Consider the following 22,352-nt stretch of genomic DNA (forward strand, 5'->3'; position numbering starts at 1 on the left):
GAGTGAACTGAGTAGAAACGATAACAATTTGTACTTTAACAATGCTATTGTAAAATGAACAGTTTTGAAAAATTATTGTGTACATCCAGAAAGAGTTAGGTCAAATGATAAGGAACCACAATCAGGATTACATAAGACCTGGCAGCTTCTGTTTTAAATGAGAGATCTTGTAATGAAATATTGCAAAATACAAATTATTAAAAAGGTTTTAAAATCCTTTATGACGATTATCACCCATAGCTGAATATGAAAATTTGAGTGTCTAGATGCAGCGGTCCTCAAACTTTTGTTTTCAGTGTCTTTATTCTATTAAAAATGATTGAGGATCTGTCTAAAGAGTTTTTGTTTATGTAGTTTATAGTTACAGATATTGATCACATTTAAAATAAAAACTAATTATGAATTTATAGAATCTCTGAAAAGATTTCAGAGATTCCCAGGATACTCTGGACCAAACTTTGAGAACCACTAGTCTAGAGAAATCTATAAAAGTAAACTTACTTGAGCAATGGGAAGGAAACTATATAGTGCCAATATTCTAGAAGGCAAAGAAAGAAGAAAGTTTTGAGAGAGTTCAGTGTTTTCTAATGCTTTAATGAATAGAAAGAGAAGGAGAGTTAGTGTAAATACCTTTGTGTAGAAAGGAGGGAGAAGGGTAAGGAATTTATTCTTCTTATATTTAGGGTGAGAGTATTGTGTATCTGCTGAACCTCCCTGTCACCTGAAAGAAGACAAAGGAGGGTTGATTACTTGCTTTTACTTGGTGTAGTGAGAGTGAACTGGGAAATAAGTGGATATTGGGAGAAGATTAATGCTGGGACAAGATAGTTGAAAGCATCTCTCTCTCTCTCTCACACACATACACACACACACACACTACAAAAAATTAGAAGCTAGAAGCTGCTTGGCAATTGGGAAAAGACTTAATAAATTACGGCATCTGGGATATTTCATAGTACGATGAGAATTTTAGAGAACCCTGAGCAGTATTAACTCATACAGTCAAGTAAGCAGAACTAGAACAGTGTGTTCAAGGATTGCAACATTGTAAAAAATAAATGATTAAAAAAAAAAAAAAAACTTAACTGATTAGTGTAATGGCCAACCATGTCTCCAGAGGACCAGTGGTGAACTTGTCTTTTGAATATGGCCTCTGTATGTTTAGTTTTGCTTATTTATTTAATATAGGGTTTCTTCTCATAGTTTTTTAATTGGGGGGCAAAAGAGGAAATTTGAATGGTGATGGTGATGGTAGTGCTAATGATATCCCCTAGAAAGGACGGCAGATACATTTTATTTTAAATAAAAAAATAGAAACAGATTTAAGCAGGATAATTTTAGATTTCATCGTCTCATATGGATATATTGCTTATAAGTGTTTATCTCAGGATGAAAAGAAGCAGTTTGGGTTTTTATGAAATTGGACTCCCAGTTCTCCTGCCAGACAGGTATATTGTACTATTTGCTATGGTTTATCTAGAGAAGTAAAAGATATATCTTTACTGTCATGGAGTTTAACTATTTAAATGGGCAATTAAGACATATTCATATAAAAAGGAAGAATATGATAGATTAAAAACGAAAAAGTGTTACAAAAGGCAATGTATTAGTGGAATAATACTACTAGAAATCATGAGGTCTATATTGATGACTAGTTCTATTGCTTATGAACTAAGTGATCTATCTTGAACCTTATAACTTCTCAGAGCTTCAATTTTCCTCAATAAAATAGATTGAACTATATCATTTTGATATTCCTTTCCAGTTATAAAATTCTCTGAATCTGTTATGAGTCACAGGAGTTCAGAGAAAGAAAGAAGTAAAATTTGAGAGAAAAACAGTTGGTAAAAAATCTTTCAGTCCAATTGATACCAGGTAATTTTTTAAATAGAGACTGTATACATGGCTTTCAATTAATGACAATTTAACTGTAGCAAAACTTCCTGTTTTACAATATGTAAAGTGGGATATAAAATGAACAAGAGTTTTGCAAACCCCAAAAAGCATTTCAAAATCTTTTCAGTGAAAAAGGCAACTCTGTTACTCTGCTGTGGATAATCTAGGCTTCTTGCTTTTTCTTCAGTTTACTATTGCCCACCATTTTGGCTACTTCAATATTTGTTAAAGTTAGGAATTTTGTGTGTCACAGAAGGAATTACTCATATATATATTTTCCATCCTTGGTAGTAACTTTGGCAAATTGAGTTGGGGAAAGAGATTAGAATTTTTCCTTAAAATGAGATTTGAGTAAATTCTTCAGTAGTTATAAAGTACAGGATGATGAATAATTTTTGTGATGTATATCAGAACTGCTTTCAATATCTTAGACATAATGTATTTTAAATTAATTTTTTTGTTTGTCATAAAAGGAACTGTAGGAATTGTGAAACAGATTCTTAAGTATGTAATTATACCTAGTTCATAGTATTGAATATTTGAGGGGGGAAAAAACAGGTCATGGTGATTGCTTAGTTTATGTTCTGCAATTTTCACTTCATTATAGTGAAGTCTTAGAGTAGTCTGCTGTTCAGTAACTGAATGATTAAAAGACTACTTTAATGATTCATCTACAGACAGTATACTCGGGACCATTTTTGGATTTCCCCTATTTTAGTGTTCTGTGAGCACATTTGACCCAGGTGCAGTTAATAACTTTAATAATACTTGGCTAGCTTCACTTTTTGGTTGTTTTTGTTCTGTGCTCCCATCTCCTTTTCCTTCCCTTTCCCCAAGTTTAGTCCAATGGATTTGCAGTGAAAGTTTTCAGTTGCTCTGCAGAAACTCATTTGTTATTTGGGTAAGTTTTAGTTTTGACTTCTAGATATAACTCTTTTTCTTTTGAATTTTGCTTTGTTTTGTTTTTATTTAAAGTTAATTAAAACTTATTAAAGCTTTTTATTTTCAAAACATATGCATGGATAATTTTTCAATATTGACCTTACAAAATCTTGTGTTCCAAATTTTCCCCTCCTTCCCACACCCCCTCCCCTAGATGGGGAGTAATCCAAAATATGTTAAACATGTTAAAATATATATTGAATCCAATATATGTATACATGTTTATACAATGTAGATGTTACTCTTGATGTTCAATTACCTAGGGTAATTGAGGCCAACTTATTTGCCAGATATTTTTCTGGCAAACTTATTGAGGCCAACTTATTTTCCAGACTTAAAAGAACTCCCATTAACAACGATTTGGTTTCTTTTAATTTGCTCAGTTTTTAAAAGGGCGCCTTCATTAGTAAAATTAAAAGATAAATTTGATTTAAAGGTTATTGTAATATTGGCTATATATGAGTCTTTATATAGCCTGTGTTATGTTTGTAGGAATAAAAGTACACCCTTGCTGAAACAGTTGGAATAGATGGAAATTTCTACCTTCTGAAAAATGTTTAGAGTCAGTCAGTTTCATGGAAGTAACGTCAGACTTATTTTCCTAGTCATCTCTTAGTGTCCTTTTATTTTATCAGAAGTAGAATTTGAAAGGAAGTTATGATCAAGTGAATTAACATATGTAAAGCACTTTATAAACCTTAGAGTATTATATAAATGCTTATTGAATTAAAATGGCATTACACTGAAATTTCTAGTTTAAAGTTATCACTGAGTTTTAAATTCACTAATGTATAGCTAAATTTGATTAGAAATTCTGTTAATGAGGTTATTTACCCTTTCTCAAAATTTCTACAATTGTAACATGTACTCATTTTTATATTTAAAATTCCCAGAATATTGTGGTCAGTTCAGCTCCAATATTATACCTTTGCTGATGCATAAAGTTTAGAATAAGCCTGTAGGAGCCCATTTTCTAAATCATCCTAGTTTATAGCTTAATATAATTAAGATAGTAAGCTGTGTTAAGTCATATTCTTTTAGTATTCTTTTGTGAATGATCATAATGACATTAATGTATAGTTTTATAGCTTCTAGCATAATCTGGCCAAAAAGTTTACAGTGACAAATTGTTGAGTATCAGTTTTCTGTGGTAATAAATCTTTTCCAGTATGTAAAAAACACAAAGTTTTAGTGTAATCTATTTTTTTCTGCAACCCCAAATTAAGTGGTTTTGAATTCAAATGATACTGCATGTTTGTATGTGTATGTTATTTATATAATATTATATAAGCAAAAATAAATATAATAATCTTAATTACTAAACTTTCAAATCACTATTGTGTACTTACAGTATTTTCCAGTCTTTTGGAATTATTCTAGTTTCTGGGTTTCATTGTGAGGAGATTAAAGAAGCAGTTAGATGGTGCAATGGATAGAGCACTGTACTTTAGAATCAGGAAGACTCACTAATTAGAAGCTATATTAATTAGATTGTGATCCTGGGAAAGTCCTTCAGCCCAGTTTGCATCAGTTTTTCATCTGTAAAATGAGCTGGAGCACAAAATAACAAACCATTCCAGTATCTTTACCAAGAAAACCCTGAGATGGATTATGAAGTTGGACACAACAAAAACAATAGATTAAAGTAGTCTAGTTCTCTCCTAGTCTCCTTGTGCCAGTAATATTGCCTGTTTTCTTTGATCCAGTCTATCATATTCCAACCAATAGATAATCCCTTCTCTATTATTTTTATCTCTTGTTCAAAATCTTATAATGACTTATTTGTATTAGTATAAACTTCTTTATCTGAATTTTGGATTTCTCCTAGCTTTTTTGATTATTAAAAATGGTGATAATAATAATAATAATGATGATGATAAAGCAAGGTTTCCAGTCAGGAAGACTAGATTTTAAATTCAACCTCAAACATGTACTAGTTATATGACCCTAGGCAAATCACTTAATCTCTGTTTGTTTCAGTTTCATCATCTGTAAAATAGGAGTTACATCTGGGGTGATTTTAAGGATAAAATGTGATAATGCTTGTAAAGTGCTTTGCAAATATTAAATCACTACATAAATAATAGCTGTTATTTTTATTACTGAACTTATTAATGCTATAATACAACAGTACTTCTAAATGGCAAGCTGAAAGTATAATGCTATATTACTACAAGTTATCCATTCCACATTGTTAGAGTTAAGGGCTCAGTGGCTCTGCAATCTGGAAAATGCGTAAAATTTTTTAGTCCTTCCATAGCATGGAAACCTGAATGTTTCATTTTCTTTTATGGGGTTTTTAATAGTAATTTATTGTAAAATTTGGGTTAAGTATTTGGTCATAGGCTATGTCTAGGTTGATGTTAAGTAAAAATACTATATGAAAAAGAAATTTAAAATGAAGTAAATATGAAAATTAAATAATTAACAAATTTGAAGAGAGTAATTCTGAATGTTTTTCGTGTACTCAATTTCTGAGCTTCTAAACTTTTTCTCTGTTGTCTGCGACTTCTGAAAAACTCCCCCCCCCCCAATTTTCATTCAAAGGAATTTCTTATGCCAACCCATGATATATCAAAATAATGATGAGAAAAGTCATGATATGGAAGGGATAATTGTGTTTCTTACTGAACAAGGAATTGAATAATAGCCTAGCACTGGATAACATTGTTAAAAGTTAAAAAGAAGAACCCTTTTTATCTCTTGGAAGTAGAAATGGAGAAAAAATTAGGTAAATGAAGAGATCTTTTTGTTTGAGGCATCCCTATCAGTTTTATCTTAATTCTGCTCAAGTAGAACAGCAACCAGTCAACTAGAATTTGTTAATTGCCTACTATGTATCAGGTACTTTGCTAAGGGGTAGAGATAAAAAGGGGAAGTCATCAAGCTATAAGAGACCAAGAAATCAAACTAAATGTAAAGAATGAAAAAAATAGAAGAGAATGTAAAACATCTTATAAGAAAAACAACAGATCTGGAGAACAAGTCAGAAAGAGAAAACCTAAGGATAATTGGACAGTAGTCCAAAAGAAAAAAGAAATTGCTATAATAATATAAGAAGTAATCAAAAGAAATTGTCCTGAATTGATTGAACAAGAGGGGAAAATAGAAACAGAAAAAAAAAATCTACTGATCCTCACCTCAAAAAAAATCCTTTAAGGAAAACATAGAAATATCATTGCTGAATTTTGAAAACCCTTCAAAGAGGAAATTTTACAAGCATCAGCATTAATAACCAAAAAAAACCAATTCAAATATGGGAGTTACAATAAGAATTGCACAGGATTTATCAGCAGCTATTATAAAACATTGCAGGAACTGAAAAACTATATATATACATACACATACATACACATACATATCAGGAATTAAAAGAACTAGGGTTGTGGCTGAAATATCATATTGGCAAAATAATATAATATTGAAAGAAGAGACATTTAATGAACTGTCAGATTTTCAAGATTTTGTCTCAAACTTGAATTCAATAGAAAATTTAACATGAGCCAACATTAAAGACTAATTTCAAAGGACTCAATAAGAACAATTTATTTTATATGTAGGAAATGTAAACCATATGTCTAAGATTGACATTAGTAATTGGATAGTCCAAAAAAAAGATTGAGGTAGAGCTGAGTATGATGTGATTTTAGAAAACAAAACTCTTTAGGAAAAGGTAAAAATTGTAATTATGCTGTTCAAATGGGGTACAATAGCAAGAATCCACAATGAGGAATTTGATGGAGGAAGAAAAATGGTCGGTCTGAAAACCTACTTGTATTGGGAATGGGTTAAAGAAGAAATTTATATATATGTACATGCATATGTGTGTTGTATATAACACACATGCACATGTGTACATATACCTTAAGAAGAGTATAGCATCCTTCAAAATCTATAAAGAAATAAGGAAAGGGAATAGGATATAGTAGGATATATAGATTAATAGGACTAGGATATGATGTATAGATTAATAGGAATGGAATAAAAAGAGAAGAAAAGGGTGGGGGGAGAAAATGAGGAAGGGATACGAGGGTAGGTGAGGTTAAATAATAGCAAGGCAAGTTAACAGAAGAAGAGTTAGCAGTGACAGGAAATGAGATATAAACAAAAATAATATCAATGATTAGGAGTAGAATTTATTAGACAAAAAAGTTGGTAGTAGTCATTGATCTTAAAACTTAAAATCTATATTATATGTAAACCATATTAATATTATTTTGTATTTATGTGTATATGCATATATGTGTGTGTGTGTATGGTGTGTATATGCACATAGGTGAGTATGTATGTACACACACACACACACACACACACACACACCCCTGTGCTTAACTGAAACCTGCTTGTAAGAGGTGGAGGAGAGGAAAGGGGAGAAAAAGAATAAAGAGTGTACAACTGAGAATAAAAGAAAACCCACTAAGAAGCAAAGAAAATATAGCCAATTCTGGATACATGTCTTCTGTTATTATTATATGTTTTCTTGAAATGAAAACTTGTTTTAACATATTTTTATTCCTCCCTGATATTCTGCTAGGCACATGATAAAGTTTTTTTAGTTGCTTTTTTTCCCTATTTTTTCTTATTTTACATTTGTTTTGAATAAATACATTAACATTTTTAAAAAATTGTGTTAATTTATATTATTCAGACTTTTTTGCCTAAAGGATAAGCTATCTAATTTGTTGTCCTTCTTAACCAAAGAATCTTATGATTTATAAGTATAACTGAGGATTTTATATATTAATTTGAAAGCAAGGGGAAATCATGAATAGTAGTTGGCCCTGCATGTTGTGTTTAGTATTTTGTATGCTGCTACATGGTGAAGAATCTCATTTTAATCATCTGATATTGATTGCAAGTGAAGGCACTCCAGGTCTCTTTGGAATATACTTAGGTATGCACTGATGTTGGTAATGTTTATGAATTGGAGTTAAAATTTATTACTGGCTAGCTTTTGATTAAATGTACTTTGGAAGTAGTTTTACCGGTTGCTTCTGCCTAGAAAATTTCTTGTAAAAGTTCATTTCACAGCTTGATCATTCTTTGGGAAATAATCAGTGAATTATTATTTTTAGTATTCTCTTAAAAGAGGAATTAAAGTATTCTATATCCTTGTCTTGAAGAAAATAATCATTTCAAAGAACAAAATTTTGAATGTAACTACTTGAGTGCAAATTAGATAACATTTTAGGTTAAGATTATATCTGAAATTAGCAAACTATTTGAATTTTCAAACTATATTTGTTGTAAATTGTGTCGGAATTTAGGAGAATCTATAGGACAGAATTATAAGATGGTTTTATATTTTCATATTCATAACTTTAAATTTCCAGTCTGGCTGTTTGATATTTAATGATTTTAGTTGCTTACATATTGCCTCTCCATGAAGGCAGGGACTATCTTGCCTTTCTTTGTATTTATAGTACTTAGTCCAGGGCTTGCCACATAGTAAGTACCTAATAAATATTTATTGGCTTATTAACAAACAAATGTGGATTTTTTTTTTTTGTTGTTGTTTGTTTTTCTCTTAGTACTTTCATGATTTATACATTATAAAGGTCATTATGTTGCTTTGCCATAGCTATTTTGCTATAATAATTTTGAATTGTACACTTTTTGTAATACTGATAAATGTAGAAGTGGTTGTAGAGAGATTATTGCAGCTTAACAGCAGCCAAATATTAAAACTAATAATGTCAGTTATTTTGTTGGTAGAATTTATTTTGGGTCAGGTGGTCTAACATATCTGGTCATATATGATGGGCAGTACTTCTCATGAGCCATTGATTTTTTAAAATAGAAATAAGAATTGGTAAAAATATGAAATTGTAATTCTGATGTTCAGAAAGATACGCTTTTCAGAGATTTTCACCTTTTAGTTTCTGTTAGATCATAATTCAATAATCTCTTGGAAGAATGGCAGACAGATCATGTGATTCCTGATTTCGTGTTGTAATATATTCACAAATAACTTGCTAGATTCTATATACTCCAGTAATACTTAATAAAATATTTGTGTTATTTATTAATCTCTCTATATATATTAACCTGGTATGCAATATTGTAAAATATCTTCTATATAACTTTTAAAAAGCATGTGAATTTATACAAAACATTTCTATAAAAGTCATGTTGTGAAAGAAAACATATCCCTTCCAAACCCTTCTGTACACCAAAAAATTCAAACCTCAGGAAAAAATAAAGTCTGTATTCAGATACAGTCAATTCTTTCTTTGAGTATGGATAGCACTTTTCATCATAAGTCTTTCATAGTTGTCTTAGAAGATTGTATTACATTAAGAACAGCGGTCATCCATAGCTGTGATAATCTTATATTATTGCTGTTTACATTTCACTTTGCATTAGCTCATGGAAATCTTTCCAGATTTTTCTGAGAGCATCCTGCTCATTATTTCTTATAATAGTATTTCACCATAATCACATATCACAATTTATTCAATCATTCTGAAGTTGATGGGCATCCCATCAATTTCCTTTTTTAAATTTTTTAAAATAATTTTTTATTGATAGAACGCATGCCAGGGTAATTTTTACAGCATTATCCCTTGCATTCAGTTCTGTTCCGATTTTTCCCCTCCCTCCCTCCACCCCTTCCCCGAGATGGCAAGAGTCCTTTACATGTTGAATGGGTTGCAGTATATCCTAGATACAATATATGTGTGTGCAGAACCAAACATTTTTCTTGTTGCACAGGGAGAATTGAATTCAGAAGGTATAAATAACCTGGGAGGAAAAACATAAATGCAAGCAGTTTATATTCATTTCCAGTGTTCTTTCTCTGGGTGTAGCTGCTTCTGTCCATCTTTGATCAATTAAGGCTCTCTTTATCGAAGAGGTCCACTTCCATCAGAATACATCCTCAAACAATATCATTGTTGAGGTATATAATGATCTCCTGGTTCTGCTCATTTCACTCAGCATCAGTTCATGTAAGTCTCGCCAGTCCTCTCTGTATTCATCCTGCTGGTCGTTCCTTACGGAACAATAATATTCCATAACGTTCATATACCACAATTTACTCAAATCCCATCAATTTCCAATGCTTTACTCTGATAAAAGAACTTCCATGAATGTTTTTTGCATATATAGGTCCTTTTCCTTTTCTTTTTTATCTCTTTGGGGATGCATGCCTAGTAGTAGTATTGTTAGGTCAAAGAATATATATGATTTTTATACTGTTTGGGCATAGTTTCAGATTTCTCTACAGAATGGTTGAATCAATTTATAAGTCTACCAACATTGCATTACTGTCTTAATTTCCCCACTTTCTCTCCAACATTTGTCCTTTTATTTTTCTGTCCTATCAGTCAATCCAATAGGTCTAGAGGGCTGAAACTTTAAAAAGGTATGCTTGTATCAGACAGTTGAGCATTCAAGGCTAATTACCTATTCCATGTGAGATAATGACTATTAGCATGTATTTGGATAAATGGCTCTTCTTACCATCAGTGCTTGCTGAATGTTTGATGTTAAGATAATTATAGGCAAGGATTGGAGGATGGAGGGAGAGAGAGGCCAGAGTCATTTGGCAGCAGGACGAAGAGGAGAGAGGTTGATGACTCCAGAATTCAGGATTCTGCTTGCCTGCCTCTTTCACTTCTCCACCTAAAAGACCACGAACTTTAATTTATCCTGACTCTGGCTGACTCTGAGGCCCTCCAGGGAGCTAGCCCGTATTTACAAATAGGTATGAGGTAATTAATACCACAGAGTTGTTTTAATTTGCAGTTCTCCAATCATAGTGAGTTAGAGTATTTTTAATGTGTTAAAATTTATAGCTTAATTACTTCATTTGAAAACTTGTCATGATTTTTTGATCATTTATCAATTAGGTAATGGCTTATATTTTTCATAAATTTCACTCAATTCCCTATATGTTTGAGAAATGAAACTTTTATTAGAGAAACTTGTTTCAAAAATTTTTTCACAGTCACTATTGATAACTGTATTTTTTCCATTCTATTCTTTCTTTCTTTTCACCTTTTACCATATTCTTCCTCAAAAGCATTTTGCTTCTTACTACCCCTTTCCCTGTGACCTTCTTTCTATCACTCTTCCCCTTTCTTGTATCCCTTCTACTTTCTTGCAAGGTAAGATAGATTTCTCTATCCAGTTGAGTATGAATGTAATTCTCTCTTAGAATTAATTTCTCACTCATTCCACCTCTATTCCCCTTCTTTCCTTGCACTGTAAACGTTTTTTCTGTTTTTTTTTTTTTTTTTTTTTTTTTGGACATAATTTGTACTATTTCACTTCTCTCTTTCCCTTTTCCCCATGACATTCTTTTTCACTCCTTTATTAGATATTATACTTTCATATTCACTTCAAACCTGTATCCTCTGTCTACATGTATATTCCTACATACTGTCCTAACTGCCTTAATAATGAGAGAGTTAGGGTCTAAGGAAGACTGTTTCATTGCAGAGGGAGGGGGGCATGTTTTAAAGTTTGGGGGGTGACTTAAAATTGGACAGTTTGGGATTAGTGTTTTCTTAGCATAAAATGATGACCAATTCTGTTGGTTTTAATTCAACCTTTTCTTGGGAGACCGATTTACCTCCCAGATTTTTTATCCTCAGCTGCTCAGATGAGATTCCCCTCACCCCCAAATAAAGCTGAATTATGAGGGCAGAGCAAAGAAGTTGGATCACCTACCCTAAATTTACATTTAATAAGATCAACGGAAAACATAAATTTTTCTAGGTCAAAGCTTTTTTTTTTAAACATTTCTTTACATTTTCAGTTTCAAATGCATTGATTTCAGAAACAGTATTTTTTCAGATCCACTTTTTTGGAAATAATTTTCATTTTAAAAAACTTTGTAAATTTCCCTTTCTCTTCCATAATCACTTCCATAGTCACTTCACTACTAATGCACTTAATTCTGAACATGAATTAAATTAATTTTTCTTGCTAAAACACTAATGTACTTGGTAAATGTGCCTTTATCCATGTCATTCCCTGGCTTTCAAGTATTAGATTATGTCTTGTTGATCTTAAGGTTGACTATTTCATAGATATAGATCTTCACTAAAGATTAGGAATTTCAAAGGAATTAATGAAGAGAAAAGCAAATGAAGGTGGTCTAGCTGTACCAGATCTAAAACTATATTATAAAGCAGCGGTCATCAAAACCATTTGGTACTGGCTAAGAAATGGAAAAGTCTATCAGTGGAATAGGTTAGGTTCACCGAACAAAATAGTCAATGACTATAGCAATCTAGTACTTGACAAACCCAAAGACTCCAGCTTTGGGGATAAGAACTCACTATTTGACAAAAACTGCTGGGAAAATTGGAAACTGGCATGGCAGAAAGTAGGCATTGACCTACACCTAATACCTAACAAGATCAGGTCAAAATAGGTTCATGATCTAGATATAAAGAATGGTATCATAAACAAATTAGAAGAACATAGGATAGTTTACCTCTCAGGTTTGTGGAGGAGGAAGGAATTTGTGACCAAAGAAGAATTAGAGAACATTACTAATGACAAAATAGATAATTTTGATTATATTAAGTTAAAAAGTTTTTATACAAACAAAACTAATGCAGACAAGATTAGAAGGGAAGCAATAAACTGGGAAAACAGTTTTTGCCAAAGGATCTAATAAAGGCCTCATTTCTAAAATATATAGAGAACTGACTCATATTTATAATAATTCAAGCCATTTTCCAATTGGTAAATGGCCATAGGCTATGAAGAGACAATTTAAAGATGAAGAAATTGAAATTATTTGTAGTCACATGAAAAGGTGCTTCAAATCACTATTGATCAGAGAAATGCTAATTAAGACAACTCTGAGACTAAGATAACAGGAAATCATATTGACAAATGTTGGAGAGATGTGGGAACTGGGATAGTGATATATGTTGTTGACCTATGAATGGATTCAGCCATTCTGGAGAGCAGTTTGGAACTATGCTCAAAAAGTCATCAAACTGTGCATACCCTTTGACATAGCAGTGTTACTCCTGGGCTTAGATCCCAAAGAGATCTTAAAGGAGGGAAAGGGACCCATATGTGCAAAAATGTTTGTGGCAGCCCTTTTTGTATTGGAAAGAAACTGGAAACTGAGTGGATGCCTGTTATTTGGAGAATGGCTGAATAAATTATGGTATATGAATGCTATGGAATATTACTGTTCTGTAAGAATCGACCAGCAGAATGATTTCAGAGAGACTTGGAAAAACCTCAATGAACTGATACATTAAGTGAAATGAGCAGAACCAGAACATGGCAACAACAAAACTGTGCAATGATCAATTCTGATGGACATGACTCTCTTCAACATTGAGATAATTTAAGTTAGTTCCACTTGTCAGTGATGAAGAGAGTCAACTATACCCAGAGAGAGAAATGAAGTAGAAAATTGATCCCTCTTTTTAGTCTTTTAGTCAAAGTTGTTTAATAACTACTTTTCCATAGTCGTATAGTATATTTTTAGGAAGAATTAGACATAACTCATACAATACTGCTTTACATAAAATACAGTATAATGTGAAAAAACTTGTATTTTGGTAACACAAAAAGATAACAAAAAGATTAATAAAAGATAATCAGAAGATTAAAGATAATCTTATTTACATAAGAATATTGAGTAATAGTGATGTTCATTGGATCTATTTAATATAGATTCAAATATTTTTCCTTTTGTTTCCCCTGTCTCTTTTCTATTTAAAAACTTTTTCAAGAAATCCGAACAGTGGGTGTGATTTTAATTATTAGAATAAATAAATTGCAAGTCTTAAGCTTGACACAATTTTTTATAATTTCTTACAGCTAAAATCTCATCCAAGTGAGAATGAAGAAAAGGAAGCTCAGTCTCAGTTACTAAAAGCTGATGAAATGCAGCGCTTACGTTCACAAGCACATTCTGCTTTTGATCGAGCAGATTATCAGGCAGCTATAGCTTTCCTTGATACTATTTTAGAGGTAAGTTTATAACACAATGAAGCCATTGCAGGTAGATTTTTCCTTCACTGAGGGTTCTTACATTGGTATTTGGCTATGCCAGCAGGGGATTTCAATCCAGAGTGAAAGCTAATACCTTTGAGAATAACATCCAGCTAGAATATTTTTCTAAATAATGTCAATGGAGTGTGTGCATTCTTTTCTTTTTCTTTTTCTTTTTCTTTTCTTTTTCTTTTTTTTTTTTTTTTTTTTTTTTTGCTCATGTCTGTTTTTAATGTTTTGATTTGGGAATAGAAAATTGAAGATGCCAGGGTGGGAAGGAATTGGGAGAATGAAGAAAAAATATCCTAAATTAAAGGAGTAATGTGAAAGTTAGAGAGAATAATAGTTAAAATGAGTTATTTACAAGGTACACATTTAAGCAAATTTATAATTTAAGAGTTGATAGAAGTTGGAAGAAAACTATTTGAGAACTAATCCTTGATGATTTGTATTTACTTATGGTCTTCCAGCTTTTGTTCTCTTGATTTACTACCTCGTTTCCCACTGATGATTTTTAGGGGAAAGTTCTAACAATATTGAAATGTGAAGTGGAAATTTTGTTTGTTTGTTTGTTTTTTTAAATTTCTAAGTTAAGCCAAGTGTTCATACGCGAGTTTTCTTCCTATGGGCAGTAATAAAATGTTAGCTTCATATACATATAAAATTTCCCAGGAAAATTTGCTTCATGAAATACAGATTATCATGGAAGTAAAATTTTGTTTCTAACTCTTTTTGACAATATGGCTTTCTTTACTTTTATTTTGCAAAAGTAGCATCTGCTTTGATATGCAGAATGTTTCTTCATTGAGAATTTCTGCAATTTACTTATTGAAATAAGAGGGGAGAGGGTGACCACCCCAGTCAATGTGGTAACTTCGTTAAGAAAATTCAAAGTTAAAACTAAGTTCCTTCCTGACAGGAACAACATTGCTGTATGCTGCAGGTTTAATATTTTATGTTTTCATTTGGTCTTGATATTTGTAGTTTAATGTTTTTACTTATATATGTATATATATATGTATAAAATGTGATTGCTATGGAAAACTTCTCTCTGAAATATATAGAATCTGTCCCATGGAACTTTCATTAATTTATGTGTTGAAAAATATGGCTTTATTCCAGAAATCCTCATCTTCATTTAATGTGCTTATCAATGCTACTGAGAATATTTCTTACTTTAATAGTATATAACAAAATATTAAGAGCTATGACAAGGAATCCCAGTCTTATTTCATCCTTCCCTTTAAAGGCTTAGTTATGACCTTGGAATTTCCCCAAGGTGATGAATAATTGTGTATTTTTTATATCCAGTTCACTCTTCAGTGAAATAAGGAGCCTCATAAAGTTTCAGTTGAGTTAGAGCTTCATGGTTTTTATATTTTATTAGGATTTATATTAGAATTGAAGTTTAAATATAAACATTTTTTGAACCAATCATAGGTTTCTTCAAGGTCATGAAGCCAAAAAAATGTCTGAGACTAGACTTGAACTCAGGCTTTGGGGTCTCTCAGGGTGGGCTCTGTATTATGTCACACTACTTCATCCAATATAAATTAAGCTTTTAAATAATTTACACTGACAATTCAATTCAATAAATATTTATTAAATCATATTATGTGCTATAACTATCTTGTTAGGAATCAATTATTTAATACAAAATAGGATACATATTTCTTTCATAGGTTCAAATGTAAAGAATAAAAAAGCATTTGGATTCATTTCCTGAGCAAGTAAACATAACAGTTCTTAATGTCCAATTTTTTTTAAAAATTATTGATTGTATTTCTCACTTATAATTTAAGATATTTAAGAATTATTTCAATCAAGTAGGTGGCTTAATGGATAGAGAATACTGGCCCTGAGGTCAGGAAGACTTGAGTTTAAGTCCACCTCAGACTCAGATGTAGAAAGGTGAATTTTTTTGAAGAGAAAACAAAAATTATTCTTGAAAATAATTACCTTAATTTGATGAGAAAAATGGAGAGGACCCAAATGAAAATGCTTATTGAAAAGTGATATGAAGAAAGACATATAGGATACAGATATAAATGTTTTTATTTAACTTTGCTTTGTTTCTTGCTCAAAGTCTAGTTCTTCTGTTTCTTAAGGTTTGTGTTTGGGATGCAGAGCTGCGAGAACTTCGGGCTGAATGCTTTATAAAAGAAGGGGAACCAGGGAAAGCTATTAGTGACTTAAAATCTGCTTCCAAATTGAAGAATGACAATACTGAGGCCTTTTATAAAATCAGCACAATATACTATCAGTTGGGAGATCATGAACTCTCACTCAGGTCAGTTTTCTTACTATCTGAACTGGCATATCAATAGTATTTGCACTGAAAAACTTGGTTGCTTTATGTAAATTATTGTCTTTATTAGAGTTAGAGTTAAGACCATGTAATAATTAGTTTCATAGTATTACATGATTTTTGTCTTTTTAAAAAATTATTTTGAAATTCTGATTCTGTATAGCTTATAGCATAATTAAATTTAAAAGCAGTTCTTTTCATAATGTTTTTATACTGTTCAATATATTACATCATTGTATACATAGATATTCAATAATTTCAGCAAATACATTTGAGTAATTGGTGCCTATGCAAAAAAAAATAGCTGGGAGGCAATATCCTATATTGTTAAGAGGCTAAAGTAGGAATTGTGTTAGTCTCAACTCTGCTGCTCACCAGCTGTGTAACAATGGGCAAGTCTTCCCTCCATCCCTGTTTGCTCATCTATAAAATGAGTAGATGAGACTATAACACTCCTTTTATAGCTCTAGAATTCTGTTTTTACTTTTATGATTGATTTATGGTCAAAAGACCTCTCTTTAATTTCTAAAAATAGTATGGAAAAACTATCAATTCATTTTGAGTTACTATAAATATGTTGTATTCCTTTTATTTTTAATACATGAACAGTGAAGTCCGAGAATGTTTAAAACTTGACCAAGATCATAAAAGGTGTTTTACACACTATAAACAAGTAAAGAAGCTCAATAAACTTATTGAGTCAGCAGAGGAGCTCATCAGAGAAGGCAGGTAAGAATGGAGTTTTTTTTTTTTTTTTTTTGGACTCTCTGGGGCATTGTTAAACCAGTATTAAAATATAGGCAACATCCAATTGAGGGTGTATAGTTTATAATTGTATTATTTCTTGGCCTTTGAAAACTCAGCAGTCTTGGGAATTTAAATTTATTTGTTGTGATATGCATCTGCATTATGCTTAACTATGAAAATACATACATGCTATCAAATGGTATATGACAATTACTAAAATATAGGTCAGATTGTTTTCTTTCTGTTAGTTCCAAAAGCTATCCTAAAGTTGTCAATTTTTATAAATCACTTAACTCTATAGATTTATTTTATTTAATAGTGGCTTTTCATTTTCTGAATACATGCAAAGATAGTTTTCAGCATTCACTCTTGCAAAACTTTGTATGCCAAATTTTTCTCTCTCCCTTTCCCTAGACAGAAATAATCCAATATATTAAACATGTGCAGTTCTTTTATGTATATTTCTATGTTTATCATACTGCACAAGAAAAATCAGATCAAAAAGAAAAAAGGAAGCAAAAAACAACAAAAAGGGTGAAAATACTATGTTGTGATCCATATTCAGCCTTCTTTCTGGATGCAGATTGGCCTGAATCAGCTCTTTGCTGAAAAGAACCAAAACTAAACTCATTTTAAAGGCAGCTAGGTAATGTGGTGGATAGAGTGCTGAGCTGAGGGTTAAAGATCTGATTTCATATCTGACCTCAAACACTTAATAGCTATGTGCTTCTGGCTGGGCAAGTAACTTAATCTCAATCTTCAGTTCCTCAACTATAAGGTGAGGAACCCTACTTCCAGAGTTCTTTTGAATTTAAATTTAGAATAATTTTTGTATTAGCTCCATTTAGTCCCAGTTCTTGACACCTAGTAGGTGCTATATAAATACTTTTTCTCCTTCCTCAGCATTTTCTTAATTAATGTTGATGTGATTAGAAAATTTGCAAGAGTTTAAAAAATGTAGTTCTGATAATGAATTGGTGAAATCTGTTAGAAGTAATTCAGTACATGTCAGGCTTTAAAAAGCTGTATTGAATTCTATTTTTACAATTCCATTAAGGTGTTTCTGTGAAGAAGTGATCTTTGTTAAGTTTTGGCAAGCAAAAGCACTTTATATTTATTTCAGTCCATTTTATACACTAGTTGTATATGTTTATTTGCCATGGCTTCAGGGAAGCTCCTGAACATTCTGAATAGAATGAATGATTCCATTAATTCAAATAAAAACAAAGTGAAAATTTGTCTTTGGGAGAAATATGTTGATGTAATCAGATGGCATTATGTTGATAGCGAACAATGTTGCTAATTGTTAAGAAAGCAGTATTAATGCTTATCATTTATTTACTTTGTAACAGATATGAAGATGCAGTTAGCAAATATGAATCTGTAATGAAAACAGAGCCAAATACACCTATTTATACTATTCGTTCCAAAGAGAGGATTTGCCATTGCTTCTCCAAGGTAACAATTTCTTTTGTTTTAAAATTTTAGGTTTCTGCTTAGCTTATGAAACAACAACTATACTTCCTTTTTTTTGTTACTTGTTTTTAGGACGAAAAACCTGTTGAAGCTATTAAAGCATGTTCAGAAGTTTTGCAACTAGAACCTGCCAATGTGAATGCTCTCAAAGACAGAGCAGAAGCCTATTTAATAGAGGAAATGTATGATGAAGGTAAACTTTTTGGAACATGAATTCAGGGGGCTAATACTTTTGATATGTCAAATGAGCGTATATGAAATTTCTCTTACGTTACTTTGCTTAAAACTAGTTTTCCTAAAGCTCTTAGGAATATTTATAGATTTAAGAAACACTATAAGTAGTGGAATATTTAAGAATTATTTTACTGTACTAGTATCCTACTTTATTAGAAATGAGGTTCCTAATCTGATTAAGAAAAATTTAAATATGAAATAATTGAAAAATATTTCAAAAGACCTTATGAAAGAATTTTAATTTGGAATCAGACTGAAAATGCAAGTTAAATAGTTTTTAAAGTGAGAGTATGGCCAGATTTCATTTCATTTTTAATTTTTCAAAATTGATCAAGATCATTCAGTAGATACCAAGGCAGCTAAGTGGTAATTAGCTTGGACCTGGAGACTCTGGCTTTATCAAGAGACACAATTTTCTTCCTGAATTCACATTTGTCCTCAGATCTGTCCTGAGAGAACACATTTATTAGCTGTGTCACCCTGGACAAGTCACTTACCCTATTACCTCAATCCATTGGAGAAGGAAATGGCAAACTGCTCCATAATCTTTGCCAAGAAAATCCCATAGATGGTACTGGCATGCTATGATCCATGGGGTTATAAAAAGTCAGATATGACTGAACAAATAAAGCAGATCAAATATGAATTTCATATTGTGGTAAATCTTAATTGGGTAATAATTTGACAGTTTTGTTTATGTGCAAATTACTATTTTAGCAGTTTGTAACTGCATGAATTTGAATAAGCCACAATGCACTTCCCATTTTAAAATAAGAAGGTTGAACTCAATTAGTCCTAAGATTCCTTCTAGCTCTTGATCTTTAATCATAGGTTCATAGATCTAGAAGCAAAAGAACCCTTCAAGACTACCTGGTCTAATCATCCCATGTTATAGAGAAGAAAACTGGTCTTGTATTACTGGGTATAGCAAATTTTTAAAGGATGAATAGTCATCAAGGAATTTAATTATTATAATTTTATTTTATTTTTTGTAATTATAATTTTGACAAGAGTACCCCATGATGTATATTCTAAACACAAGATCATAATATTGGACTTGTTTATTTTAGCCTTCAAGTGTAGCATCTACTTAAGCTGTTGATTTTGAGTTTCTTGTAGTTTCCAGAAGTCTGCTTAGAAGTTGCAGGAGAAAAATTTTAAAGTCTGAATCTTTCAGGCTATGTATCAAACTACCTCTTGCATCTTAGTAAAACGTTTACTATGTTCTTCTTGTATAATTTATAAGATAATTTAGTACTAATTTAGGATAAAAGAATTACAGAATTTGAAGAATTTATTTAAATAAAAATTTGTTTTTATTAATAGTGTTTTATATTTTGGTTCATGTACTTTTGTGAAGCTATTTGAATTGACGATACAAAATACAAATTGATTTGAGTCAGATTGTGAATTTAGTAACTCTACAGAGAATGTTATAAGGTTAAGCTGAATTTGTTTCAGAATATTCACTTTAACCCACTGAAAAAAATGAATAATTGAAATTGGAGATTTTGCCCATCTTGTTTGGATGCAAATTAGGAGAATTAATGAATGGCTTAAAGGATTTTTTTTTTTTTGGTCCAGACCATAATTTCATTGGAGTAGAAACCCTTTTGGTGAGAAAGTTCACAATGAATGCAGATCAGCAATGTTTTGTGCCATAGTCTTGGTTCCCTGAGAGGTCGGAATTTCCTTGATTCTCTGTCCCTTAAGGTTACCTCTTGGTTTAAATTGTAATATAAATGTTAATGGGATGAGGTCTAGAATGGAAATCAGAGGATCTGGATAAAAGTTTCCCCATCCGTCTTTTAATTACCTATGTGAAAAGGCACTCCTTGGAACCTTAGTTTCCTCATTTGCAAAATTAGGAAAATAGTATTTGCAATATCTAGCTTACCAGTTATAGGAAACCTGAATGTTGTAAAGATAGAATAGGTTGTCTATTTTACACATAAAAAAGTTGAGGCTTAGAGGGTCTTGCCCAGAACCCCAAAGGGAATAAGAAATAGGCTATCAAACGGCACATTCCCTTTGATACAACTGGGTCACTTATGAGTCTGTTTCCCAAAGAGATCATAAAAGAGGGGAAAAGGACCCACAAGTGAGTTTATAGCAGCTTCTTTTTTTGTAGTGGCAAGAAATTGGAAATTGAGGGGGTGTCCATCTATTGAGAAATGGTTAAATAAGTTATGGCATATTAAAGTATTCAGAAAAGCCTGAAAAGATTTAACATAAACTGATGCTAAGTGAAGTGAGAAGAACCAGGAGAACATTGTACACCGCAACTACAGACTTGCCTCTTCTCAGCAATACACTGATCCAAAAAATTCCACTAGACTTGGCATGGAAAATGCCAAATGTATCCAGAGAGAGAACTATAGATTCTGAGACAGATTGAAGCATACCCTTTTCATCTTTTTGTCCTTGTGTTTTTTCTTTTTTATTCTGATTTTTCTCTTCCAATATGATTCATAAGAAAATATTTTTAAAAAATTCTTAGCTTGTAGAGCCAAGAGGATCAAATAAAATAATTTTCTATGTGAAAGCATTCTGTAAAATGTAAAATATAAATGAAGGTTCCCTAAATTTGGGTTTCATATGAAATGAAAGCCTTCTAATAGAAATATTTCAAACTAAGGTGAATGATGATGTATTTACATTTTTAAACAGTGGATTGTTATACAAAGAAATACATTTCTAATTGGTAATTTTCAAATTATAACCAAGTGACTTTTTTTTAATGGTCTGGAAAATATTTTGAGATAAAATCCTAGTATCTAGTTCCAGTCCCTAGTACCAGATAAATTGAATTGCTTATTTTTACTTCTTCTCTAAAGTTGTGTTATATTTTTCCTCCCACAAAAGAAGGAGGCAATAAAGTGCATTGCCTATATAGTATTTAGGACCATTACTGAAATCATGTCTTTTTTATTCTAAATCCAGAAAGATCCATATCCAGAGGAGCGTTAGTGTAAACAATTGATTGGCAAGTTTTGGAGGCATTAGATTTTTTTCTTGGTTCTAGGGAGTAGAATTGGAAACAATATTAGACAGAAATTACAGGGACAAAATTTACAAACTGATACCTGTGTGTACTCTGTGCTCTCCATGTGTTGGGAGAGACCTTGGAAACTTTCTAGTCCAACTTCTTTTGGGATGCTATCACCTTTATCTTAACTTCTCTCCATTCCCACTGAATGGGATCTTTTATATTGGTCTTCTGGGGCTTTTGCTTTTTCTTTGTTATAAAATTGTTCCTTTTCAAGAATATAAAAGACAAAATTATGTACATAAAAGACTGTGGAACTGAGAAGCAAACAGATCTGCATCCAAATCCCTTTTTAAATGTTTAACTAAATGTGGGACTGTGGGCAGATTTCTTTCTTGTTGAAGGAATCTGTTATTCCTTTATTGCGAGATAGTAGTGAGGAAAAATGGAAATAGTTTTTTACTTTTGAAACTTTTTAAAGATACCTAAAGAAGCCAGACAGTTCAGCATTTCCTCATTCTTTAGAGAGGAGATTACCTAGCATCCCACAGAAGCATCAGAGTAGGGATTGGAACTCTGGGGTTCTGACTCATTTTTCTATGCATTGTGTCACCTTTACTGCTTATTCTTTCCTTCCAAAATTACCTCTAGTTTTTTCCATTTGTTTGCATATTGGCTCTTCCATTAGATTGTGGGTTTTTTGAGGGAATGTATTCTTTTTTCCTCTTATATAACTAAGACTTACATAGTTCCTGGCATACAGGAAGCACTTAACAGATGTTG

General features: G+C 31.6%; 1 protein-coding gene across 1 annotated transcript in view; it reads left to right on the forward strand.

Annotated features, from left to right (window-relative positions):
- DNAJC3 (DnaJ heat shock protein family (Hsp40) member C3) overlaps positions 1-22,352 on the forward strand; it is a 78,585-nt gene that overhangs the window by 46,667 nt on the left and 9,566 nt on the right. The window contains exons 3-7 of the mRNA XM_051990544.1: positions 13,645-13,794; positions 15,924-16,105; positions 16,733-16,852; positions 18,223-18,328; positions 18,419-18,539. Of these exons, the coding sequence (XP_051846504.1) occupies positions 13,645-13,794; positions 15,924-16,105; positions 16,733-16,852; positions 18,223-18,328; positions 18,419-18,539 (679 nt within the window). The remainder of the gene's footprint in view (positions 1-13,644; positions 13,795-15,923; positions 16,106-16,732; positions 16,853-18,222; positions 18,329-18,418; positions 18,540-22,352) is intronic.

Source organism: Antechinus flavipes, chromosome 3 (genome assembly GCF_016432865.1).
Source record: "Antechinus flavipes isolate AdamAnt ecotype Samford, QLD, Australia chromosome 3, AdamAnt_v2, whole genome shotgun sequence".
In the NCBI taxonomy this organism is placed as follows: Eukaryota; Metazoa; Chordata; class Mammalia; order Dasyuromorphia; family Dasyuridae; genus Antechinus; species Antechinus flavipes.